This window comes from Mandrillus leucophaeus, unplaced genomic scaffold (genome assembly GCF_000951045.1).
Source record: "Mandrillus leucophaeus isolate KB7577 unplaced genomic scaffold, Mleu.le_1.0 Scaffold98, whole genome shotgun sequence".
Classification (NCBI taxonomy): domain Eukaryota; kingdom Metazoa; phylum Chordata; class Mammalia; order Primates; family Cercopithecidae; genus Mandrillus; species Mandrillus leucophaeus.
The window spans coordinates 2,950,647-2,961,079 of record NW_012110696.1 but is presented as its reverse complement, the minus strand read 5'-3'; the positions used below and the strand labels follow the sequence as shown (position 1 = coordinate 2,961,079).

Below are 10,433 nucleotides of genomic sequence, written 5' to 3'. Positions count from 1 at the left end.
GGCGCGGTGGCTCAAGCCTGTAATCCCAGCACTTTGGGAGGCCGAGACAGGCGGATCACGAGGTCAGGAGATCGAGACCATCCTGGCTATCACGGTGAAACCCCGTCTCTACTAAATACAAAAAACTAGCCAGGCGAGGTGGCAGGCGCCTGTAGTCCCAGCTACTCGGGAGGGTGAGGCAGGAGAATGGCGTGAACCCGGGAGGCGGAGCTCGCAGTGAGCTGAGATCCGGCCACTGTACTCCTGCCTGGGTGATAGAGCGAGACTCCATCTCAAAAAAAAAAAAAGAAAAGTAATGGGGCAAAAGGCTTTCGGGATCTGAAGTTACATTCCTTCCTCTAATCCTTAACATACAAATATTCTTCGTCAGAATTTTCTTGTATGAGTGTTGCTGCCTGGATATCTGGAACTGTTGAGAAAAACTGCCAGTAGCTCAGACATCTGGACAGCACATGTGAACTGAAGGAAACGTGAATACCTCGGCTTTTTAAAAAGTTTGCGTTATTGAAAACCATCTATCGAACAGCAGTGTCAGCAAGAGTCATGGGACCCAACCAGAGCAGGACAGACAGAGGCCCCGTCTGTCAATATTCAGACACGCCCCAAACACACACACACCCCACTTTGACCTGTGCCCTGACTCAGCCGCCAGCCTACCCACTCTGCCCTCGCGGCCGTCGGCCTTGCTGTCCCGTCGGCGGCCTGCCTTCCGCTTGCGCCTGGCTTCTGCTGCCACACTTCACGGACTCACTCGCGGTGAGCTCAGCGGTTATTTCTGCAGTGCCGTCAAGCACAGCAGACGCTTTCGGGCGCTGCTCTCACTGACCCTTCAGCACCCTTAGCGCTGCTGGTCCCATGGCTTCTGGGACCTCACATCTTTCTGGTTTTCCTCCTTTTCTCTCCTTTGCTAGCCTAGTTTCCTTTCCCTGGTCTTTTTTACCGGACTGCCTTCTTGTTTTGTTCTGCATTCGCCCTGGAGATATGGTCTCACCTGCCTCTGTGGTTGTAAATGCCATGGATAGGCCCCGCACTGGTCAGATTGATCTCTCTAGCTGTCCCCATTCATCATTCTTGGCATGGTTTATCATTGCAGACTTATTGATGGATTTTGTTTATTTATGGGATTCATATAACATCTGCCTCCACATTACACTTTAAGCCAGATGAGGACAGGACCATGTCTGTTTTGCCCACCATGAGCCTGAAACATTGCCTGGCACGTGACAGTTGCCAGCAAATACCTGCTGAATGAACAGCCCTTTCACTGAAGTGAGAGTTAGTTGGGGAAGCATCTCCATCTGACCTCTTCTATCTATTTATGAAGCTTCTTCATCTTGAATGTCTGACCTGGCAGAGCTGGGAATGGTGGGGGCGGCTGCATGTGTGCAGGCTGCCTGCACATGCCAAACTCATCACTAGCTTCAGTCCTGAGAGGCGGTTATGTTGTGTTTTCTTTATTCTCATCATGCCCGTTTCATGAGCCAGGACTGTACTCTGGTGTACTCACAGCGTTGGGCCACCATTATCACAGTCAATTTTACATAATTTTCCTCACCTCAGAAAGAAACCCCATACTGTTCTGCAGCCGCCTTCCTCTTCCCCAGCCCAGTCTTCTCTCCCTCCCCCAACCCTAGGTAATCATCATCTTTGTAGATTTGCCTCTTCTGCATGTTCTATGTAAATGGAACCATGTGGTCTCATGTGCGTGGCCTCTTTCATGTAGGATAGTGTTTTTCCAGGTTCATAGTTATAGCATGTATCAAGACTTCATTTCTAGGCCGGGCGCGGTGGCTCTCGCCTGTAATCCCAGCACATTGGGAGGCCGAGGCGGGCGGATCACCTGAGGTTGAGAGTTGGAGACCAGCCTGACCAACATGGAGAAACCCTGTGTCTACTAAAAATACAAAATTAGTTGGGTGTGGTGGTGCATGCCTGTAATCCCAGCTATTCGGGAGGCTGAAGCAGGAGAATCACTTGAGCCCAGGAGGCGGAGGTTGCAGTGAGCCGAGATCGTGCCATTGCACTCTAGCCTGGGTGACAGGAGTGAAACTTCCCGTCTTAAAAAAAGAAAAAAAAGACTTCATTTCTTTTGTTATTAAATAGTCTTCCGTTGCATGGATTTAACACATTCGTTGACCATTCGTGAGTTGGTGGACATTTGGGTTGTTTCCACTTTCTGCCCATGATGAATAATGATGCTGTGATCATGTGTGTATAGCTTTTTGTGTGGATGTATATTTTCCTATGTTGTCATTTTCTTACTCCAGTATAGCGTGTCCCCACCTGCCACCTCTGTGCTGTTGTTATCAAATATGTCGCTTCTCTGTATGTTATAAACTGATGGCATAATTATATAGATATGGTTTTATATAATTGCTTTTAAATCAGGAGAGGAAAGAAGACAATGCTTTTATAGTATCTTTCGTAATTATGTAATTACCTTTACTGATGCTCTTTGCTTTTTTATGTATCTGAAATTTGATCTGGAGTCACTGGCTTTCAGCCTGCAGAATTTCTTTTAGTATTTCTTGCTAGCAGATTTGCTAGCAAAGAATTTTTTGTTTTAGAAAAAATTTGGGATGTCTATTTTGTCTGCTTTTTGGAAAGATAGTTTTGCTGACTGTAAGACTGGGTTGGCTATTTTTTTCTTTCAGCATTTTGAATATGCTGTCGCGCTGCCTTCTGGCCTCAATGGTTTCTGATGAAAAGTCAACTCTTAAATCTGATTGGGTTTCCCATTTCTTTGTCTTTTAGCATTTTTGCTATAATCTGTATTTTATATTTACTCAACTTGGAATTCATTGAGCTTCTTGCATGTGTAGGTTGATGTGTTTCATCAAATTTGGAAAATTTTCTCTCTATTCTTTAAGTTGCATAATCTCTATTGATCTGTCTTTAAATTGCTGGTTCTTTCTTCTGCCAGTTCAAGTCTATTGTTTTGTTTTGTTTGTTTGTTTGTTTTGAGACGGAGTCTCGCTCTGTCCCCTGGCTGGAGTGCAGTGGTGCGATCTCAGGTCACTGCAAGCTCCGCCTCCCAGGATCATGCCATTCTCCTGCCTCAGCCTCCTGAGTAACTGGGACTACAGGCGCCCGCCACTGTGCCCAGCTAATTTTTTGTATTTTTAGTAGAGACAGGGTTTCACCGTGGTCTCGATCTCCTGACCTTGTGATCCACCCACCTTGACCTCCCAAAGTGCTGGGATTACAGGCATGAGCCACCGCGCCCGGCCTCAGGTCTGTTGTTAAACCCCTTTAGTGAATTTTCTGTTTCAGTTACTTTTTTTGAGATGGAGTCTTGCTCTGTCACCCAGGCTGGAGTGCAGTGGCATGATCTCAGCTCACTGCAACCTCCGCCTCCTGGATTCGAGCTATTCTCCTGCCTCAGCCTCCCAAGTAGCTGGGATTACAGGTGCCCACCACCATGCCTGGTTAATTTTTGTATTTTTAGTAGAGACAGGGTTTCACAGTATTGGCCAGGCTGATCTCAAACTCCTGACCTTGTGATCTGCCCGCCTCAGCCTCCCAACAGTTATCATATTTTTTTAACTCCAGAGTTTCATTTGATGTTTTTTAAAGAATAATTTCTGGCCAGGTGCGGCAGCTCACTCTTGTAATCTCAGCACTTTGGGAGGCCAAGGCGGGTAGATCACGAGGTCAGAAGTTCGAGACTGCCTGACCGACATGATGAAACCCGTCTCTGCTAAAAGTGCAAAAATTAGCCAGATGTGGTGGTGGGTGCCTGTAATCCCAGCTACTCAGGACACTGAGGCAGGAGAATCGCTTGTACCCGGGAGGCAGAGGTTGCAGTGAGCCGAGATTGTGCCATCGCACTCCAGCCTGGCGATAGAGTGCGACTCCATCTAAAAATAATAATTTCTATCTCTTTATTGATATTGTCTATTTGAAGAGGAAAGGAAGAGCAGGGGGAGATGGGAAGGAGGTCGCATAATCCTCTGTCGGGAACTGGGGGAGCTGGGGGAAAGGGAGCTCTGTGTTCTGGGCTGCACCCACCACAGGGAGTTTCTGTCCCACTGGGCTAGGAGGGGGAGGGATGGAGCAGGACATGGTTCAAGGGCTACAGACTCTTACGCTTCTTACCAAGGCCTAGTGGATTTTCTTGAATAAAGATTTCTTCATTTGTTGTGTACTCCTAGACAATTTCCAGAGACTGTGAACGGTGATAGTGGTGGTTTTTAAAATTTTTACCATTTGTGCTTGTTTCATTGATGAGCAAGTTGATGGAGCTGCTCTTAACACTATTCCCTGTAGTTCTGAAGGATTTTTATCTTAAAAATGCATGCAAATTTTCATTCTATGTTAATAAAAATAAATGTTAAGGTGTTTATTATTTTCAAAATAAGCAGTTTTGGATTGTGTAGTGAGTGACTTCAGAGACACTCAGCCCGCCACTGCCCATCCCCAGAGCGCTGACCTCGCCGTGTGGGCAGCACAGTTCTGGCTGCTCCAGAGTCAAGGGGTTTGGGAAGGAGAGGATGCCTGTTCGTGGACGTCCCCAGAGGGCAGAGCAGGTCTGTTTTATTTTCGGCCTCTTGCTACTGGAATGTTTGACCCTATTTGTTGTTCTGTCCCCGAAGCCTGCAGTGGTGCCTGGCACCTAGTGGATGTTTTATCACTTGTGGATTGAATGTTGAAGACTCTGCAGGCGAGCCAGTGGAGGTAGAGACTGGCGGTGAAAGGATGCTGCTGGGCTGTGGGAATGGTTTTCTGAAGTGCTGGAACTTCTTTCATGGCCCCTCATCATTGGTGGGGTGCAATCCACAGGCCTACCCTGTGTTTGTATTTCAGAATTACAGTTATTAAAATAGTTTGTGCAGGTAAGAACTGGTCACAAACCAGTCAAATATGCAAAATCAAGAGGCCAGAAATAGACCTCAGTGTATCTGGGGATTTGGTGATAACGGTGGCATCTCAGATTAGTGCAGAAAAGACATGGTGCTCGATAAATGATGCTGGTACCCCTGGCTGAGCTTTTGGAAAAAGGTAATGCAGACTGTCTGCCTTATTCTTTACAACAAGATCAATCCAGATCAAAGCATGTTAATGTCTTTAAAAGCCTATAGTGTGGAAAATTTTAGACGTAGACCAGTAGCCGCAGTAGTATAATAAACCCCCTAGTCTAGCTTCACCAGTTATTGGCTAGTTATAGCCAATCTTCTTTCATCTGTGCTCACACTCATTTCCCTTCTCCTTTATTATTTGGAAGCAGACCTCTAAAAGATATGTGCTCTTTACCCCCATAATCTTCATGCCCTTGTCACATTTTTAAGATAGTGTTAATTCCTGAATATCACCGAACAGTGTTCATCCCTCCAAGATCTGTCTCTCTCTCTCTCTAAGTGTTTCAGCTTGTTTGAATCAGGCTACAAGTAAGACCACACATTGTGATTTGTTTATGTGTCTCTTAAGTCTCTGTAAATCTCTAGGTCCCCAGCCCCAAAACTCTTTGGTTTACTACGGTTTACTGGTGTGCATTTCCTTCTCGAGACCTGCAGTCAGCAATTTCTCCAGGATGCCCTGCTTCTTTTTAGCGGAAAGTGGTATTTCAAGACCACTGTCTCAGAGCTACCAGTGCTAGCTCTGAGTGGTTGGTCATTGTTTCTAGACAGAAAGATTGTTTTAAGATAAAATGATCTTGTGTTTGTATTGATTCACCTTCAAAACCGTAAAATTGACTTCTTAGGTCTTACATCTGTACTTTCTTCTCCCTAAGTTTAGAATCTTGGTTGTCAACAACTCCAGATACGATAGAATTAGAATATCACATAATGACTCATTGGCTTTATCCCACAATAGACACGTAACGGTCTCAGAATAACCATGCCAGCACTGCCACTACCAGTATGAGGGTCAAAATCAATTTCAGGTGGGTTTGCTTTTGTTTTTGTGTTTTATTTTTTTGTATCAGCTCAAAGCACTTAATGTAATAAAATACTAGAAGAAAGAAGTACTGGAAGAAAACAGCCACACTGGAGTGGAAGGTTCTTTCTAAGCATGACCTAGAAGCCATCATTAGAGAGTTGGCCAAGGCCATTAATAAATCTGACCAAATTAAAAACTCCCTACAACAAAAAAGTACCACAATCAAAGTAAAACCTCCACAGACTCACACCTGAGTATCTAAAGACACCTCACGCACCACCTGTCCTAAATAGCGTCCCTGTGGCCTCTCAGCGCCCGGCAGGTGTGCATTGACCTTCTGGGGTATGGAGCTGTTTGCTGTCGTTACAGATGAAAACACTCCGACCAAGCTGAGTGTCTCCTTCGAAATCAGTGGATGGTGGCAGAGTAGTGGCCTAGGCCCATTGTGCTGACGTCACAGCCATTCTTGCAAGGAGATGGGAGGATAACCACTCCCTGTTGGGGACTGAGCTTTAGCCAGCAGGCAGATGTCCAGCTTGTCCAAGTTGATTGGAGCACCTGGCCCAGCTGAACCTGCCTCATTCTGCGCTCCCCTGTAGAAGCACCCACAGCTGCTCCGGAGCCGTGAAGGGTTCATTTTCTCCATGAGCAACAGCATGTGTACTCATAGAGGGCAGAGCATGGGACGCTCCAAATCCAGAGGGGCCAGGCTGTCAGCGATCCCAGCCTCACTTCATTCTCGGTTGGCTGTTGACCTTGCCAAAGTGACGGTCCCTCCATGTCTGCTGGACCACCTGCTTCCTCTGTGTTCAGCCTGTGCTCCGTAGCCTCACTGTATGGAATTCCTCGTATGAGTCTCTCTCCCAGCCTTTTGCAGGCTACTGAAGGAAAGACACCGCCCCTGGCATAGAATGGGTTCTGTTACTGGATCGACACAGCAAGCAGTGAGGTGATTCCTGTAGGGTTCTGTGTTGAATGGTGTGAAGAGACGGATCATTTGGCTCATGTTAGTTGTAGAAGGTCTAATTCAAGAATGACTACCATCTTAAACTCTCTAGAAGTCTGTTACTTAAAATGTTTTCTTTTTCTAGGTGATATCCGACATCCAAAGCATGTCCAACAGACGGATGTGGCCGCGACCCTGGCGATAGCACTTGGTTTGCCGATTCCGAAAGACAGCGTAGGGAGCCTTCTATTCCCGGTGGTGGAAGGAAGACCAATGAGAGAGCAGTTGAGATTTTTACATTTGAATACAGTGCAGCTTAGTAAACTGTTGCAAGAGAATGTACCGTCATATGAAAAAGGTCAGTCAACTCATCTTTTCCGAACTCTGTCAGAGCTGTGTGTTTCCACTGAGGTCGTGTTTCTCCGACGTCTTTCTGTGGTATGCAGTTTGTCAGGAATATTTTTTCATCACTACTCTTTGATTATACAGACTGTGCTTCTGTTTTCTTAGAACTTTTAACAATCACCATTGGCAACACCCTCAGATGCAGTTATCTAATTAAAGTTCTTTCATAAATTTATTCATTCAACAGCTATTTACCAGGATCTTGTTAAGAATGAGATCTTTTTAAGAATGAGAGGCTGTTACAGGCACTGGAGACAGATCATTGAGCGGTAAGAGGCTCTGCCCTCATGGAAACTTCCAGAGGGAGGAGAGAAAAGGAAGTGATCGATGGCCAGTGGTGATGAGTACCTTAGGAAAAGAATAAACAGGGCTGGGCCTGTGAGGGCTGGCTCACACTTGTGATCCCAGCACTCTGGGAGGCCGAGGCGGGCGGATCATGAGTTCAGGAGTTCAAGACCAGCCTGACCAACACAGTGAAACCCCATCTCTACTAAAAATACAAAAATTAGCATGATAGCGGGCACCTGTAATCCCAGCTCCTCGGGAGGCTGAGGCAGGAGAATCGCTTGAACCCCAGAGGCGGAGGTTGCAGTGAGCTGAGATCACGCCACTGCACTCCAGCCTGGGCGACAGCGAGACTCCATCTCAAAAAAAAAAAAAAAAAAAGAATAAACAGGCATGGGGTGGGAAGTGAAGCGGGCTGGGGAGCCGCTGGGGCAGGCTGGCCACTGGCCATCTGGGAGGGCACATTACAGGCTGTGGGGGCAGCAGACAGGGTCCTCCACGGGGCGCACATTCAGAGGATGGTCAGAGCAGGGGCCAGAGTGGCAACACAGGGCAGAGGAGATGGCGTTAAGGCATGAGGGCCACTAGGCACTGCAGGGGCTTTCACTTTTATTCTGAGTTAAATGGGGAGCTACTGCAGGGTTTGGTGAGAGCCAGAGTCCTCCACTTGCATTTTCAAAGGCTGTCTCAGGTCCCCTTGTGGAGGATTCTGCTTTGTGCTGTGGGAGGAGATCAGTCAGGAGGCAGTGGCTGTACTTCTGTGAGACGTGAGGGTGGCCAGTGCCCAGGCAGTGGCGGTGGAGAAGTGGTTGCGTTCTGGAAAAATTTTGAGGATCATGAAGACAGGATTTGCTCATGTGCTGAGAGACTGGGTATGAGCAGAGCAGAGGCGTTAGGTACGACTCCGGGACTTTCAGCTGAAAGCGAAGGAGCAGGGTAATCATTTCCTCAGGAGGGCACGACTTAGGGGGAGCACTTCTGCAAGGCAGGTGCTTGTGAGTGGGGTGTTGGTGTCCAGGAAGCCTTGTAAAGAAGTAATTTCAGGAAGCAGGGAGTGGGCTGCTGTGTCAAAGGTTGGTATCGAATAAAATCAGGAATTGAGAACTGAGTTTCGGGTCTGGCTGCAGGAGATGATGAGTAACTTCGTCAGATGGAAAGTAGGGTAGGGCCTGGCTGGTACTGGGCAGGCGAGAGCCTTCGGCAGCAGACACAGCCACCCTAATGGGAGTAGGAGGTGAGGTTGCCTGAGGTGGGTGTGGGGCCAAGGGAGGTGCCAGGAGACAGCTGCAGGAAGGATCCAGGAGAGGAACGTTTGTCTCCCTGAGACATCTTCAGGCAATCGACTCTGACGTAGCCGCGTTCATCAGAGAATCATGTTTGACACTGGGGCTCCTTCGAGAGCCTGGAGGAAGTCGGCTTCTATTTGGGGGCAGCAGTTAATGTGGTGTTGGCGGATTTCCCTACTTGAAGTAGCGGGATACTATTACTACCAAATAGAGTGAACGTCCACAAGCTTGCGCTGAGATAGAAACCGGCCTCCTAGAGTCACTCGTGGAAGACAAACCCGGCCAGCCAAGGAGTGCTGGGAACCGGATGTGATGAGTGGCCGGAGGCCCCACTGAGCACCAGCTCTCACCCTGTGAGGTGGCCAGGTGGAGGCCTTTGGCCATGGAGACATTTAGTCAAGACCAGGGACAACCGTGACTTGTGCTTTTGGTTTTTTAAAAAATAGTCTGAGTTTGGTAGCTTTTGCATATTGCTTGTTTTGTTAATGTGTCCTTTTTTCTGTGCTAAGAGCAATGAAAACACCAACAAAAGAAGTTTAATTTTTGGCCGGGCACAGTGGCTCACGCCTGTAATCCCAGCACTTTGGGAGGCCAAGGCTGGCGGATCACGAGGTCAGGAGATCGAGACCATCCTGGCTAACACGGTGGTGACACCCAGTCTCTATTAAAAATACAAAAAATTAGCCGGGTGTGGTGGCGGCGCCTGTAGTCCCAGCTACTCTGGAGCCTGAGGCAGGAGAATGGCGTGAACCTGGGAGGTGGAGCTTACAGTGAGCCGAGATCGTGCCACTGCACTCCAGCCTGGGCAACAGAGTGAGACTCCGTCTCCAAAACAAAACAAAAAAATACCAACAAAATCAAAAAAACAATGGAAGGGTTATTTGCCTGTTCCGGAAGCAGTGGCTGGGGGAAGTTGGGAACCACAGTGGATATGGGAGGAAACCAGCCTGTTAAATGAATGCAGGAGCCTCCCTTGACTGAAAACACAGCCCACAGCGTCTGGGACACCCCCTCTTGGCGGCCCATTGTCTACACCGTCGGGGATCACATTTCCTAAAACAAAATAGAGGACGTGTTCTGACACTGAAATATGTTTTAGAACCCACAGCCAGGCCCGTACAGTCCTTGGGTGGTGTCCAGTCTGTTGGAGGTGCCCGGCTCTCTCAGTGTAGTGGGACTGGCCTTTTCTCGCCTCTGGACTTTCGCACATGCTGTTCCCATCAACTTGATGCTCTTCCTCCAGTTTTTTGCCTGGCGAATTCCTGGGTACCGTTTACATTTCAGCGTAAACATCAGACCTTCCTGGTCCAGCGCCCACTCCCAGTCCAAAATCAGTTCCTCCCCATTACCAAAAATCCCTCATTGGTACCCTCTACTTTTCCTTCCTGGGAAACTTGTAATTACAACTGTAATGTAGTCACAGTTTGTAATTACACTTGTGTGTGTGTGTGTGCGTGCGCGTGCACACGTGCCTGTGAGCCCTACTGGATCCAGGCCCCAGCAGGCAAGGATTGCACCTGCTTGCTCGCCATGTCATGTCTTTCCCCTGGCACAGCGCCTGGCACAGCGCCTGGCATGTTGTCCACGCTCCATGGATATTTGTTTCGATGCACAGATGCACCCTCATAGCT

At 47.9% G+C, this 10,433-nt stretch overlaps 1 protein-coding gene across 2 annotated transcripts in view; it reads left to right on the top strand.

Annotated features, from left to right (window-relative positions):
• Positions 1–10,433, top strand: part of PIGG (phosphatidylinositol glycan anchor biosynthesis, class G) — a 59,903-nt gene that overhangs the window by 19,236 nt on the left and 30,234 nt on the right. Inside the window, exon 4 of one of the 2 annotated variants that reach the window (XM_011970913.1) lies at positions 6,972–7,184. In XM_011970913.1, coding sequence (XP_011826303.1) covers positions 6,972–7,184 — 213 coding nt within the window. Of the gene's footprint in view, positions 1–6,644; positions 7,185–10,433 lie in introns of those variants that run through there. The other variant, XM_011970915.1, reaches the window with a different exon arrangement.